This window comes from Centruroides vittatus, unplaced genomic scaffold (assembly GCF_030686945.1).
Source record: "Centruroides vittatus isolate TY-2023 unplaced genomic scaffold, ASM3068694v2 scaffold_149, whole genome shotgun sequence".
NCBI classification, from domain to species: Eukaryota; Metazoa; Arthropoda; class Arachnida; order Scorpiones; family Buthidae; genus Centruroides; species Centruroides vittatus.
The window spans coordinates 507,755-524,701 of NW_027122681.1; the positions used below are offsets into that span (position 1 = coordinate 507,755).

At 34.5% G+C, this 16,947-nt stretch overlaps 1 protein-coding gene across 1 annotated transcript; it reads right to left on the minus strand.

Moving 5' to 3' along the window:
* Nucleotides 1-8,936: 8,936 nt before the first annotated feature.
* LOC136987325 (uncharacterized) lies at nt 8,937-12,176 on the minus strand. Its single transcript, XM_067285054.1, has 4 exons — nt 11,622-12,176; nt 9,780-9,848; nt 9,142-9,231; nt 8,937-9,068 (listed from the first exon to the last, which is right to left on the minus strand). The coding sequence occupies exons 1-4, from the start codon at nt 12,090-12,092 to the stop codon at nt 8,958-8,960; spliced, it is 741 nt and encodes a 246-aa protein (XP_067141155.1). The 5' UTR covers nt 12,093-12,176; the 3' UTR covers nt 8,937-8,957.
* Between the last annotated feature and the right edge of the window lie 4,771 nt (nt 12,177-16,947).

Below are 16,947 nucleotides of genomic sequence, written 5' to 3' on the forward strand. Positions count from 1 at the left end.
AAATTTGATGACTGTTTTGCACGAAAAATATCTGTTTTCTGATGACAATTATAAAGCATTTTTATGTAAGTTTTTGTGTCACTAATCGTGAAAATATTATAAATAAAAAGTGAAAATACTTTTAATTTTAAAAATAATAATAATAATAATAATTTTTATAACTTTTATTTTCCAGCGTTGCCTTGGAAGGAACCAATGGTAATGTGTATAACATCAATAAATATTTTAAAACTTTTGTTAATTTGATTAATCAAAATATAATAATTCATGAAACTATAAAACATATTTATGCAAACTTTTGTATATTTCCTTGCAGACCCCAGAAAGGATTTCTTCGATTTGCTTCAAATTATAAACGTGTTTTAAGCAAAGTTTTGAATAAATTTTTGTGAAAATAGATTCTTCTTTAAATTTATTTGTAATTAAAATATTCATAAAAAAATAAAATTGGATTCAATCGTTTTGTTTTGTCTTTCAAGCAAAATGAAGTTATGCACTTTGAACCATTCTAAATGCATTATTTCGATAGTAAATTAACTGAAATTGATTTAGCTACAATTCAAAAAAAAAATGCACACCTATGAATTCCCACTGTCCTCTACTGTTGGTTCGTCTGTCCTTCCGTGATGTCGAGAAAGACGTTAGATACATAAATGTCGAAAGGAGAAGTGACAAGCTTGCAGACAGGAGGCCCCGAATAACTATATTACTTGTAAGATTTGCCGACTTTCAAGGGGGTTACAATTAATCCCGCGTCAGAATGAGCCTAAGGGAACCCGTCGTATGTGGACGGTTGCGAAGGAGGCAAATGAAAACAAGTGTTTACATGCGAAAAACCGTTTATTTGGACGAATTCATGCTTACATCGAGTAGACTATTCCAAATCTCGGCGATCTTCCGAAACGTGAGAGTTCGGCTGGTTGATCGTAATCCAGTCCCGGGCGGACAAGAAGGGCCGTTGGGCGATGGGGACGAGCGGAGGTACACTGAGATGTTCCGGGCGATGACACTACACACACCGTCGGCTTAAATCCATAGGAGGACAGTCCGTAATTCGGAAGAGATTCTTTCGACCTTGAAGTCCCAGTTTTTATACGTTTTTTCTCGTTGTACTGTCCACCTTTTGAATTGGTCCCTCGTCCCTTTCCTCGCTTCCCGATTGGTCTCCCCTTTGTTTTCAAGCGCAAAACGAGACCATGTCGAGTCGCGGGAGAGGTCCGATTCGAGGTGTCTATTTGACACCCTTTGTCGACTATGATCGGAGATTGTTGATAGAACCACAACACCTGCACTCATAATTTAATCCGTTGTTTATAATTGATGTCATTTTGGAATTCTAACGATCACGCGATATTTTTCTATCTCTCCAATTTTTCCCCTTTTCTGAAATTGTTTTCCTAAGTTGAATTTTTTCTTTGAGTACTTGTGTCAAACTTATACCTCTTTATGAGCGCGTGTGTCAGAGTTCTAACCTTTGGATTGAACATTAACAGGTCGTTTAACGAGCGTTGGCGTCGTCCCGAGACTCGTTGTTTACATTTTTCCGTTACGTTGTTTTAATCAAGAGATTTTTTCTCTCTCTCTCTGATATAATTTATCGTTATTTTTTTTCACAACAGAATTCTGCATTTTTGCGATTTCGGACCTTGTCTGGGTCCTTACTCTATTCGAACTTCTTTGCTCAACCGGAAAGTTACACTGATTTTAATGCAGCTACTTTCCCAAAACGAAATTACATAGATGACCAGCATAACTTTGATGTTATCAATAAAAAGTATGATGTATGGGAAGAAGACGTTGTTACTTTGAGATCGAGAGCAAATATTTTAATTAAATAAATTAAAAGTATGAGTAAAAATTACAGCCTGGCATTGTGACGATATCTACAATAATTTTCTCTTTTCATTATGTTTTAATTTGTATTTATTTGTACAATAAAATTCACGTAATCTGACAAAATAATATCACTTTAATTCTAAAATTTTTTCGGAATAACGAATGAATGTTTGAAACGTATAACCTTAATGTTGAACAGTTCAAACACTATGAAATAAAGCAAAATATCACACTACATAAATCAAATATATTTTTGAATGAATCATTGGCCTCCTTTATTATCACTCTAATCACAACTATGCTCTCTTAAATACTTTGTGGGATTTCAACTAAACAAGATTTCGAGTTCTCTACTATATGAAGGGTGGTCCCCCTAATATAATTGTCAAGCACATACACCTAGTCATGACAGGGGGCTTAGTTCCTTGGTCATCACTTAGAGCGATAGCTCCAGGAGGTGAACATGAGAAGCTAAGAATGTGGCAGTGGTCGCTTAAGCTAAGGTATGAGGTATCGTCCCAAGAGCTGGACGGCACCTAGGCAACTAACAAATCTTGATGTGTGAACAATCATCTTGGAGCCCATCGCCTATTTTTTACAATAATAATTATAATAATAATAACACAGAAGCTTATTGTAACACTTGTTTGAGTATATATGTGTGGAGATGTGGGTATTGAGATAATTAAATAATTTAATTAATTAAAGTAACATTTTAATCCAATTACCCCCAGGAAAAAGGGCAACCAAAATGGTCACTGAGAAAGAAAATCCATCCTGGACAAAACCTACAAACATCCTATTTCTCCTGATTTCTTAACAGATAAAACCAATTAAATGTCTCTATGATTTAAACAATTATTACTAAGGTCACAAGACAAATTCTGACCTTAGTCACTACCAGCAATTAATTCTATTTCTTTGACAGTTGTTATCAATTTATTGAGGTAAACTGAATAACAATGCCAGATAAAAAGTATCAAAAATACATTGCCATGTCTGACTCTTGACAGTCCATATCCGCAACACCCAAACCTAAATCAAACTTAGAATACATTACATCATCTGATGCGTTAGTCAGCTCCTCCGAAAAACGGGTATAAAAAGGGGTTGGACACAGTCCTCCAGGCAGACAGCAACAGTGGCACAGGACCTGTCTTGCCATCATCCACATTGGTCACCTCCGGCCTGACTGCCAAATTCTCCAACTGACCACCTTCGATACTCCGCTAGATCAGCAAATGTCTTCTGGACAACACATGAACCCAGATCGTCAAGAGTGAGTAATCGTCAAGAGGTATTCACTTAGTTTGTAAATTATTTTTGTAAACTTTCTATTTTCTCCTAGTTTATAAGTTAGAGTAATATTACTGAACATTAACGCACAAATGTTCACATGCTGAATAGAAATTGTTGTGTCAATAGCAACATTTACCGTTTTAGTTGTATCTTTAGTTGTTTTGTACTCTAGAATTGTAATAATTTATGTGTTTATTAAATATGTGGTTTTATGTCAATGCCTTTATCTTTGAGTATGCTCGACACCTTATCAAGACCTCGTTAACCCTCCTACACGATTTATTTCCATTCACAGACACTGTGACAGAACTCGCCATCTCGTTGCCAGTAAGGAGGCTCAACCTCCTCAGTTTTCACAAAGTGGTGTCTGAAGTGGAGTGAAGCCAACTTCCAGGCTTTTGATAGGTGTCCGACAGGTTTGTCCGCCAGAAACAATTTTGTCTGCGCCGAACCCAGGTTGGTAGCCATAGACAGGTTTGCAGAGTTTAGGCTAAATAGAGGATTCTAAGAGAGATTAAGCAAAAAAAAAAAAAAAAAAATGGAGGAAAATCCATGAAGAGCCACCCTCAATGAAATAGAAAGTTATGTCTCACTATTACCTGCGTTTTCGGGTGCTGCAGCAGGACTTCGTGTCACAGAATTTTTCGAATCGCTAGGGGATGTGACAAAGCTAGTTGCATGGACAAAGGCACAGATGTTGGTGGTAGCCAAGCTAAAACTTACTGGCATAGCGTGGAAATTTGTTTGAAAAGACAGACAAATAAAGGATGTGGAGGATTTTGATACCTTTAAGAAGTGATGATCGAACGATCTGTATTAGTTTAGATTGAATAAATTTTATGAATGCATCCAGAAAAGGGACGAGGACATTCAGACTTTCATGGTCCAGCTGCATCTCTTGCTAGCGAGATTGAAATTGAGCAGGTCAGAGAGGACAAGGGGAAGCAGAAATAATTCATAGTGTGTGAAACATAGACGGCCGGATGGCCGAGCGGTAAAGGTGGCAGCCTACCGCTCTGGGGGACCCGGGAATCAAATCCGAACGGGTCGAATAATCCCAGGAATTTTTCGGGGGGTGGTCCGTTCGGATATGTCGGGCCTTGCCCCTCACCACCCGGTCGCCCCATTGTGGGCCTGGCCGAACCCATAATGGGCCTACTAAAAGAGGCCCTCTTAGTGCCCACAGGGCGGAAAGAGTTAAAAAAAAAAAAAAAAGTGTGAAATTCAGGATTTTATCTAGTTTTTCCAAATTAATTAATCTTATGATTTTGGAAAAGGAATAACAGGATTCGTAAAAAATTTTTAAAATTCTTCCTATTAAGGTAACCGGTCTCACGTTGTAACATCATAAAATTTATACTTAACATCTGAATTCATCATTTTCTTCCATTCTGACAACGATCTCGTGACTTAGTTTCCACGGCGCATCTATAAAAACCGTGTTTTTCCCCCCTCAGGGGAATTGCCTTTCGATCTGCCAGTCGAGCGTGTTGTGGATGAGCCGCGAAAAAATAATTGTTCGTTGCAGTCACGAATAATTGACCTAGTGCCTTGTGGATATCAAGTGCCTTATTCTGGAAGCACGTTGAAACTCTCCTCAGAGGTTTTTAAGAGGGATGAAAACGATTTATATAAACTCTCTGTCAATTCCCTCTATGCAAAATTGAGAGTTAGAATTGTAGCTTAGAGAACTTAGATTTATAATTAGATATTTTCGTTGATTTTATTAAATATTGTTTCGTTGTTTTGTTATAAATGGTGTCTTTACTTTACTGTCAGCCACATCTTATTGTCGGCTCCACTGACCTTCTCCACTTGCGTAACGCGTAACAAAACATAACTGCCATCCTTGACAAGTGAGTAGGTCAACGACCTGTTGCCGAAAGGAGCAGTCTGACTTTCTCTGACCTCCCCGGTGGCTCACATATTGGTTTTTCAGGAGTGGGGTTCGATTTTTTTTTGAGAAATCGATAAGGCGAAAAAGGCCACAGTCAAGAAAGTCGATTTGAGTCGACTTAGGAACAGTAGAAATAGGCGACCTAATACAATCTATCAGATTTAGTTAAATAGACCTAATGGAGAATGATCCTTGTGAGGCGGTTGGGGCAGAAAACCCAAACCCAAATCCGGCTCCGAATCCTCTTACGTTGAGAGGTCTGGGCAGAATAACACCATTATTACCCGTATTCTTGGGACAGGCAGGAAGCCCCAGAGTATCAGATTTTTTCGATTTGTTAGCAGATGTTACTAAAGTAGCAGCTTGGTCAAAGGCCCAAATGCTGGCTGTGGCAAAACTCAAACTTACCTGGATAGCACAGGAATTTGTTCGAAAAGACCATCGAATCAAGGAGGTAGATGACTTTGACAAATTTAAGTGGCTAATGATAGTGCGTTTTGAATGCAAGCCATTTTCTTTCAGACTAAGTAGATTTTATGCATGCGTACAAAAAAAGGACAAGAATGTTGAGACCTATGTCGCCCAACTTCAAGCCTTGGCGATGGAAATAGAAGTCACGCCTGAGCCTGGCGCAAATGCTGCGGAAACCGCTATCATTCAGAGGGTCCAAAGAAAAGAGCTAGATGAAAGGCTAAAAGCACAATTATTAAACGGGATCATATATGGATCTGGCAAAGAATTATGAGTAGACAGCCTGAAACCTTTGACAATGCGCTTAAAACCGCTATTAGCAAGGAAACCATAGAGGAACTCACTGCGCATCCTCGAGGGATCATGCGAGCGGTCAGGGAAAGTCGCAGACCCCCTTTCTGAGAAAGAATTTAGCACAGCTAACATCGGCAATGGAGGAGCTAAGAGCTCGAATAGATGGCTTAATCCGAGGCTCACCCCAAAACGGTTCTAGAAATCCTATATCCTGATGAAACAATCGAAGAGGCTATACTAATAACTTCTATAATAATAATACTTATAATAATCTGCGCTTCTGGTGAGGTGAATATTGGTCAAGCTCCATTAACCAACCAAGGATGCAACCTAACCAGAATCAGAAACAAATATAATAACAATAGCGATCTAGGAACAGATAGAAATAGGGTTCGATTCAGATCCCAATCTCCAGCAGAGGATCGAAATCGCTGGAGAGGTCATGTGCGGAGTGTCGAAGATCAATGACCTCCATATAATCCTAGAAGAAGCCCTACAGTCAAACAGAAGCAACGCTTTATTAATGCCAGTAAAAACTTTTCTCCACCCCAAACAGACTCCTCCAGAGATGAGAAGGCGACAAGGTGAAAAGGCAGAATCGGACTAACGAGAACCTCTTTTAGACCTAAACCTATAATCTTAGTTTACATTAATAACATTTCTGTAAAGATGCAGATTGATCCCAGAGTTGAACTTAACACTTATATCAACTGACCTAGCTAACAAATTGAAAGGTAAAGTGCCTGTTAAATTTGGTAGCAAAAAGAAGATAACAGGTTCATATGAAAAATCCGTCCTGACCATAGGCATAGCAGTTCCCATCTTTAAGATAAGAAAGCATATGTTTCCGCAGTTTTGCAGAATCGTTCGAGCAGAGATCACCTCTCCGTGTGACAGCATATTAGGGCAAGACATTCTCAAAACTGGGCGATTGACTCTCAATTTCCCTAATAGCTAAGTGATTTTACCAGATGGAAAAGTTGTTCACTTTTGTTCATCTGTCAAACCTGTAAAACAGAAGAAAAAAGGATCCAAGTGGCAGGAAAAACGTCTGCCAAAAGAGAGCAAATATGAACGATCCAAGCGCCTTTCACCAGGAACGCTATGACACATCAAAAGAAGAAAAGACGAAGAAGTACGGCCCATAGGAAGATTAAGCGACCTAGGATACAGCGGGATGACACTGACATGACCGTCAATCAATTTATTTTATTACCGGGAGAAGACACATTAAAGGCCATGCCACAACCTAGCAAGCTACCTGACCCTTGGGATGAAACCATTCTGGCCTCCGTACTCCCACCACTGCCAGGGGAACAGGCAGAACCGGAAAGTGAAAGAGAAAGTGCAGAACTCGAGTCTGAAAGCAAAATATCCGAACTAGAAACGAAAGAAGAACAAGAGGCCACTCTGCCCTAATGCTCTTCGAAGTCAAGGGCCAGTTGCTGATCAACCGTGGATTATGCATTGACTCACTCGTAGTTGCATCCCACAACTTGTTTCTCCCACTGTCAGTCGGTCATCCTCTTCTTTAAGCTTATAAACGATTTATAACATGTTGATAGGGCATTAATTTCTACTCGAGAGTGGTCAATTACTCTTAAAAGGAGGTCCCCCACCGTGTTTGTGCCCACGGACCTCTAATTTTTAAATCTGGCCCTGTAGGTAAAATAATGAAAAAAATAGTCTGATAAAAACATTTTACTTTTTTCAGCATTTAATTAATATTAGGTTTAAATGAATAATTAATTAACGCACGGCATCTGTTCTAAATTTATGAAACATCAAGCTTAACATCGTTATGATACTTTTCTGTAACGAAAAAGGCGAAATGTAAGTAGCAGCACCTGAAATTAATAACTTGTTAGGAGAAAAAGTAAGAATAGTCATGCGATGATCGAGTGAATATGCCAATTTTCTTCCTCGATCATCATTGTTTATGTCATTTGATTTTCACAAGAAAGTACAACTACCCTTAAATAAGAAAAGTATTATCGAATCAGGATATATATTTCCGAATTTAAATACAAAAAAAACCTCTCAGTGAATACACCTTATCATATAGAAGCACTCTATTACGAGATCACCTTAGAAATTGTTCAGATATAACCTGTTTATTTAGATAAATAAACAACTATTTTATTCAGTACGTTTCCATTCCCTACATTACTTTCTCGTGTACTCAAGAACTGGCTACAGATTACTGTAAACATAATAAATGTTAAATTTATTAAGAGAAAAAAACAAAAATTTAACTTTGTTTCGTTAATTTACTGATTGTAAAATTTTTAAAATTATTTTTCTTTATATTGAGTGGATATGGACTAGTAAACGTTATAATGATTCATTTCTGTTGACTTTAGAGTTTCTTAATGGAAAAATGTACAGCATCATTCGATTGCTACGACTGACACAACTACTATTCTTGTTGTAAATAAAGGTTTAGTCATATAAATATTAGAGAAAGTTTGAAACCAATTTCGGTGAACGAATACAAAAGTCACCATGACATTTATTCTTTCTTCACTTTAAGGAGAATCGTGGGTATTAGATTTATTCATATATACTTATTTATCAATCTGTCATCAAGTGAATACTATACTTAATACTTTACAGAGGACAATTCTTGAAAATATACAAGTACAGCAATGAGTACGGTGTAATAACAGGTATTATATTACGATATATATATTAAAAACGTAGACATTAATCAAGGTATAATGGAAATTTATTATATAATTGCAAAAAAATATAATTACTATACTAATTAATTACACTAATTTGGTGGAAAGCAGTTACAAGCATGCAATACATTTTCTAATTTCATTTCATATCGTCGTCTAACAAATATTCATTAAAACCAGCATAAAATACTAAAAATGATTCGATTCTATTACATTTTAATACATTTCGAAGGAGTGCATATGTTATTCCATAGGACAATCGAAAGTTGTAATTGTGAATACCTGTAAGTATAATTAGAATACAGATTAAAGTGAATAATTCTACAGATCTAAGATGATTCATTTACTTCTACAATCCATGCATTCATTTTTGAAATAATTTAGTGTATAAAATTAAATTTTATTATAGGATTTAATGTTGTAAATGTTTTATAGTTAGATTCTATGTCATTTGATTAATGATTTAAAAAGAACACCTAAACACGATGCGTATTGTTTCCTTGTTTCATCATACATTTTGTTTCTTTTTTTAAAATTCCACTGACTTGAATGCACGAAGAAAATGTCGAATAAACGGCACTTATCACCTGAAAATATCGATGTTTAATGCATTAACCAATGATGTGTACAAATATATATTTAAAATATTCTATAACATACCCTTATCAAGAAGTCGCGTTTAACATGAAAGAATCCGCCAACAGATATTCCGAGAGGAATTTTTCCATATCTCTTCATAAAGTCGTTTATCTTTTAAAAATAGAATTTATAAAATTAATGAGTAATTCGGAAATTGAATAAAATTTGAATATGTTAATTATTCACAATAATCGACCTGCTCCTTTGAAGTATAAATGATGATCTAGTTTTTTCGTTTTTTATTACAATAAATGAATTAGAAGATCGTGTTAAATGACACTTGCTTAACTTCAACTAAAAGATATTAGGTGAGAGCGATATGGAATTTCTAGTATGTACTGTACATGTATTTGATGATTAAAATGTTATATAAAAATCACTAAAATGAAAAAAGTAATGTTATCAACAGTTTTAAATTCAGTGTTGAACCATAAAATATTTATTGAATTATTGCTTGAAATCATTGTGCGGCCTGAAAGAAGTCTAACTCTTTTAATGATGCGAATAAAACTGTTTTTGAAAAGATCAATTACGCTTTCTAAAGTATTTAATACTTTTTATGACACGTTGAAAAGAACAGACATTAAATTAAATTAAATGAATACCGTAACAACGCGCAGTTACAAATTATAATGTAGTTATTGAAGTTATTTACATACCTTAAATTTGAATGTCAGTGGGAGATTTGCAGAAGAAACTTTTTCAATACTTATGAAATTATCGTACATCTGAAAAAAGTATATTATAGATTGATGTATGAATTTACAACTGGATATTAAATCAATTAGCAATAAAATATTATGAAATGTCAATATTTTGACCTTTTTCTTTATGGAATAAATGAATACAAGTGAAACCTACAAAACGGGAAAAATATTTGCAACGCTGATCTTATTGAATGAACATTACGTATTAAATTAGTGAATAGAATAATATAAGCATCTTCTTATGTAGGAATGTCATTCGACTAACAATTGTTTATGACCAGTGACTTTCTCGTAGCAAGCAAGATGTGTGATTTGCGAGCACAAATCAATGTGAGTACAATACTTATTTAACTGATCCATTATCGATATCCATTCAGCTGACACTCTTTGTATCACTTAAGCATTCGCTGGCCACTTATGTCTGTTGCAAAAATCTTCAACAGACAATTAATTTTAACACGTGTAAGTATCTAGCTTGCTACGAGATATTCACTTGGATATAAACAATTGTTAGTCAAACCACGTTCTTACATAAGAAGATGCTTACGGTCTTTCACGGTGACATATATATCATTCTGTTAATATTAGAATTGCTTATTCAAGTAAACAGTTTAAAAGTAGATATAAAAATTCTTTAGCTTCTTAGGTCAAAATTGTTCTCTGTTATCCAATCAGTGACCGAGTCAATAAATCTACTGAACATTTGGTAGTTGGTCGTAAGTTCTCACTTGAACAGCTCGCATTTGATCTGGTGTGAACTTACGACCAACAATGAAACGATTGGAAACTCTAACCGGAAACTCTTACGATCAACTACCAAATGTCCAGTAAATCTACGTATGCATCCTGCGTTTACTAACGTAGAGTTTCCGGATGTTACGAAAGTGAAGAACTCTACATCCGAATGTAGTGTTTCGGATGTAGAGTGCTTCACGTAAGTAAATATTGCGAGTTTCCCCACAGAACGGAAAAATTTCTTCGAGAGAAATGCCCGATCCGTAAATATCTCGATCTATCGCTTTGTGATATTCGAATAAACTACAGCTTTATTTTGCTACTATGTCTTTTAGACTTGTTTCTGATTTTCACAATGGCTATTCTGCCCTTTACTTCGTAAATTCAAATAGTAAATTGAATATTGGCACAAAAACACGGCACCTGTAGAAGCGCCGTATGCGTGCGTATATACCGTACTGTACAGTACATATTGCAGTTACCTGTGTGTGTAATGCACTCGTAGAAGCTGCGATAGGATATTACTGCGAACTTTACTGATACTTCGCAGGGAAACAAGTTTCACTGCTTGTTTTTCAAAGTATTTAAAAGTTCGTTGGATTTTGTTTTTGCCTTCGTAATGTAATGACAAAAATCAAAAGCATGCATTTAAATAATATGAGATTTTGACATGAATTATTAATATATACTGCTCTATGATCTATTTAAACACAATATTGATTTAATGAAACAAAATTCATCAATTAAACAAACAAAGTATTTATTAAAATTTTTAATGAAATATAAAGTAAAAAATACTAATATGATTGCTATGAGTGCTATGCATATGCTTACAATACAGTACATAATAAATGTTATAAAGCTGTTGTCGTAAAACAGAGAAGTGCAACCTATTAGCTTTTAGTATGGAAGTTTCATAACCTGTTTATTTTTTACCAAAAATTATGGTCACCGCACACGAATTTCTAAATATTCTAATTATTGATAAAACTCTAACGTGACCTACAAAAAATTAATTTAGGCGTTTAAAGAATCAAACAAGAAGTAATGATCACATACCACAGATGTCAAATGAGAGAGAGCCCAGCAAAAAGCAATTAATCCAAATAGAAATAACAACGATACTGTTGTACAAACGATTCTGATTGTCGGGTATAATTTCACAAATAATGTTGCATACCAAACGAACGAAGTCGCGTAGAGAAAAGACGTGTAGACAAAAGGCAAAAGAACATCCCACTTTTCGTTAATCATTCTCCAGTATCCCCAAAGTTCAACTTGATTTTGCAACATTTCCTGTAATTTGTCTTGTAGATAAAGTTCCTTAACAGTTATTTTCGTTATTTCTTCGGACAGCAGTAGGTATCTTTTCTGCATTATGAATACAATTGTTGAACCTATAGAAACGAGATATAAGATCTGACCCGTACCATACATGAGCCATAAAGCGTGGATAATAGACACAAGGAATGCTTCTGTGTCTGTTCCGTTTTGTTTCTTTATTTCCGCATAAAATGTAATTCCGGACATCACAGTAATCGTGATAAATAAGATAAATGACAGGCATAACAAACGCAATGAGTACTCTTCTATGGTGTCGGTTATTTTCCATTCTTTTGGGTAACTGCTTGCGATACAATGAATGTCGATTTTTCTTCGTTTCAGCATACTGAACTGCCCAGAAATGTAAAGTGAGAGAAAGGCAAATGCTACTGATGCTTCAAATGCGTAATCTCCATATATTCTTTCAAGTCTTACAAAGTAAAGGTTGATATTGTACATCCTTATCAGAAAAGCGCAAAACATCATCCAGAGAAATACTTCTACAAATGAAGTGTACAACTTAAATAGTATTGACCATAAAAAGGCTTTTGTTGTTTTTTTTCCTTCTACGCATGGACAAGGATTCCAATAAAACAGACCAAATACCTTTGCTGAATTAAGTATTGGAACCATCATGTACCCGATACAATGTTGTTTTTCTCTTAATGATGACATTTTTTACTTGAATAAAGTGAATTCTTCTCAATCTACCAATATTCAGCCTTCTTCTCGGAGAAAATTTTACTTAGGTTGTATGAAATTTTTATATTCTGTTATTATAAGTTGCTATGGCCACTAATTGATTCGTCTTAAAATTAAAAGTACACCCATTAAATGAATTTGGGATTGTAGCATGTCTTAATATTTTAATATACATGGATGTATTAATATATTATGGTATTCATTATGGTAATTGAAAACTAATATTTCTAAAAAGGAATTTTAATTGAAACTATTATTTTATAAGTGACTAGGTTTTTATCAAATTAGTTGAATGAGGAAATCATTTTAGAACAGAGATAAATTAGTGTATTGATTGTACTGTACTTTGCATTATTCGGAATGTTCCAAAATTGGAATGTAATAGATTTATGTTTATATCCTTCTTTGCAGTATATGAAGATATTTTATTAATTGAGATTGCTATCGTGTACATTAATGCGTCTGAAAGTTCATGTTTATCACGAATGATAGTGAGATAAATTTAAACATATTGGTTAATGTTACCTATGGTAGCGAACATGGCGGCCCGTCACTGAAACAGTGGGGACGCACGTTCTAACCTAACCTAACCTATTCTAATAAATTACTCCTGTTCTAATAATTAAGTTCTTAATAATTATGGTAATTTATTAAAATAGGTTAGGATAGGTCAGAACGTGCATCTTCACTGTTTCAGAGACGAGCCGCCATGTTCGATACCATAGGTAACATTAACCGTTTTGAACATTTTATAAGTATATGAGTGATGTTGTCTGATAACTTCAAATGTCTGAAAAGAAATGATAACGATACAATTTAAATCAAATTGATATTATAATTTAGTAGATAATTATGTAAATATAAAAAAGTAAATATATTTGCAATAGAAAAGCAGATTTAACATTTTGGCATGAATACAAAACGAGAGTCCCACATGAAATCTGTCATAATATTCTTTATTATAGTTTACACAGATATCACGTTTGAAAAATTATGTATAACTGCATCATATCGTCAAGTAGAAACAAACTGCTGATGTTAAACTCTTTATTTTTCCAGACCACATGAACATAGATTTTTAGAAAAAAATACTATTTCACGATGAACACGAATGTCGTTTTTTCCAATTACTGCAATGATCGTTTGTGCATTTTTTCAGTTTTCGATTATAAATTTTTTGACCAGATGTGTGCCTCTTACCTTCGTATTGCCCAGAATACCATGGCCAGTATATGCAACCGAATAATATTAAACTTTGTATTTTTCCAGTCCACATTAATACTGTTTTTAAATTGCTATCAATTACAAGTAAGGAAATAGTATATGAATATTTTTAGAAGGTTTTTTTTGTTATTGTATTCAGTTATTTTTTCTCGTTAATCGACTGTACAAAATATCGCTACTAGAAACAAAGTACAGTCGAGTTCGCATAAGTCGACACCCCGGAAAACTCGACACCATCGGTTGAGTAGTTAGTTTTCTGTGGTCCCGGCACACTTACATAAGCGTTAATGCTAAAAAACCCCGGTTTACTCGACGCCGTTTAACTCGACACCACTGCATAAGTCGACATACTTTTGCTGTCCCACACTCCGATAAGTCGTCACCCCTCCTGAAAAAATGAATTCTCTTCTCACGTGTGGTGCAAACTCATTTTTTTTTTCAGGAGGGGGAGTCGATTTATTTAATATATAATTCATATATTTAATAATATAATAATATATTAATATTATTTATATATATATATATATACATATTAATAAGAATGCCTTGACATTTTATGTATTCTTATGTATAAAATAATAACAGATAAACCAAACGGAAATATACAATCTACATCAACATCACACCAGAATCCAATTTTGCATTTTCTCATGCTAGAGGCATTATGAATCCTTAGAAGTTACTTGCCAACAATTGACAATTGCGAAGATGATGTTTTCAAGGCGTTCATGATCGTTGAAAAAGAAAGTCGAGAAGTTAAGTGCTCGAAACAAACAACACTAAACGAATTTTTCAGTTTTTTATGTACAGAGTAATTGTAAATAGAGGACACAATGTATTGTAAGCCTATACTACTGTATAACACGCTACTGTGTTTTATTAAATGTAGTTTTGTGGGTTTTTTCCAACTTCCCTTTAGTCGTCACATCGGATAACTCGACACATTTCCACTTCCCCTTGGGGTGTCGACTGTATGCTGGAGAACTCCTAGGTAGACATTGAGCTGTATTCATTAACCTGTCTTTTTGAAAAATGTATATTTTATAATAAAAGGTACTATCATATAACGAAATGATTGGAGACAAATTTTGATCCTTTTCTCAAGCTTAAGTAAGGAATTCAAGCAGATATTAAATAATATTTTTTGTTAATATTTATAACAGAGCGTTATATATAACAAAGGAAAGAAATAGCAATCGGATGAAAAAAATGACTTTCAAGATTTTTACATTTTTGGTTTCAGGGATCTTGAAACATCGGGAAATGCAAACAAATTCGACGGTTTTTTGCTGTATTCATGAATGTTTGAGTGTGAGGCAAGACTTTGTTCACTTTCTTTGGAGCTTTATTAGTATAATTTGCTAATCTACTACTGTCTACTTTATACTTTTCTGTGTGCTAAATTTTTTATTAATTGCAATATAACTGCTGAAGCAAAGATGCTTCTCTCATTTTCAGACATGTAACTTATATCCTATACAACGTTATTACAAATTCATGTAATTTTTATTTTATTACTTGTTTGGTAAAATCATTATTACGTGATATCAGAATAAACCAATAATATATTCCCTTCTATTTCTTTTGTAATGTTCATTGCAAAGAATTATGAAGGAAAAGAAATGACTATTCATGTAAAAAATTACAACAAATTGAGAGTCAGTTAAAGGAATAGAGTTTTCTCCAGGAGTACATATAAACACTTCGTGTCTGCTTGGAATTAGTACCACAATGTTCTTTTCATTCCTTTATTATTTTCATTACTTTACAGTTACTGTAATTTTTGGAACAGACTGTATTTATAAATTTTCGTATTTACATACTCTACAGTTGCTTTAAACGTAAAAGCAGCAATCAACCATAGAGTTTACATGGCAAACTCTGAACGTATAATATACCAGCCTGTCGATCGAATTAAAAATTCGGTTTTGTCATCACCTACAGGTGGTGACAAAACCGAATTTGCGAAACCCTATTTTGGGGGCCTTGGGCAGCGGCCCCAAATGCCCTTATGTAAATCTGGCCCTGCTGCCAACAGTTGCCAAGTAGCTTCATGCGTGTCTAAAGGCATCATAACGATGTAATCACGTTAAAAAGTCGTTTCTTTTAACGATTCTGATGGCTCATATTTTGGGAGACAGATATGAAAAGAATTTTGCATTTTGGTGATGGCAATTTTACTAAAGATCTGAATACTAATTTCATAACACTTTCTACATAATTCACAAATGCATATACGAGAGAACAATACTGGCTTCTAAAAACAAATGCGTTGCCGAATTAACCCAGTAGAGTTTATGAACTTCTTGGAATGAACTGGGCTAAAACCTAGATAACTTATATAATGTAGATCTATAATTTGGTGCACTATACTTTTGCGAAAGTTGGATTACCAAATTTTTTGCAACGAGTAGAAAATGATCTTACATTTTTGACCAGAGAACACGAGCAAGTTTTTTTTACAGTTTTACTGTGATAAATATTTAGGTCAATAAATGCACGTTTTACTTACTAGGACCACGTTTTTACCATTCTCTCTCTGTTCCACACCACTTCAGAAACCCGAGCACACCAATCTCACGTTGCTATTTAATTAATAAAAACAGCATTAGTATAAATGACATCTAAGAATTCGTTTATAAAGGTGCTTAACTCAAAATACCAAGCCAAGCCAAATTTCGATTCTTAATCTATACCCCATGTTGAAATATTAAACAAAATAGATGCCAACACACCTACACACACACACACACACACACACACACACACACAAAACATACATACATGTCGACAGAACTGTTTTGCTTTTTTGACCTTTTCAGGTTCAAGAGATTTCAAAACCTAAAGATTTGCAAAAAACTCGGAGTGTCAAATTTGACACGATTTCAATACTATTTCTTGCATTTTTACATCACAGCCGGAAAAATATGATTTTCAGAGTTGTCAGTGATATTTTTTGTCTATACGTAATTTACACTATTAAATTTTGGCGATTAAAAGTCAAAGAAATTGGGAGATAAAGGAAAGTTGTGTCATATTTCCACTCCTTTTAAATATAATGAAAATTTTCTTGTTTTTGGAAATCACAAATTTTTGAAACACCGACCCCTATTTTAAAAACATAATGTTTAGCTTT

What these genes read in the sequence shown, in the direction of transcription:
- LOC136987325 (XM_067285054.1), bottom strand. Translation starts at nt 12,092, where the DNA reads ATGTCCGGAATTACATTTTATGCGGAAATAAAGAAACAAAACGGAACA. An exon ending in CACTGACATTCAAATTTAAG is followed by an intron (nt 9,232 to 9,779) that starts GTATGTAAATAA and finishes TATTTTTAAAAG; the next exon opens with ATAAACGACTTTATGAAGAG. An exon ending in AACGCGACTTCTTGATAAGG is followed by an intron (nt 9,069 to 9,141) that starts GTATGTTATAGA and finishes CGATATTTTCAG; the next exon opens with GTGATAAGTGCCGTTTATTC.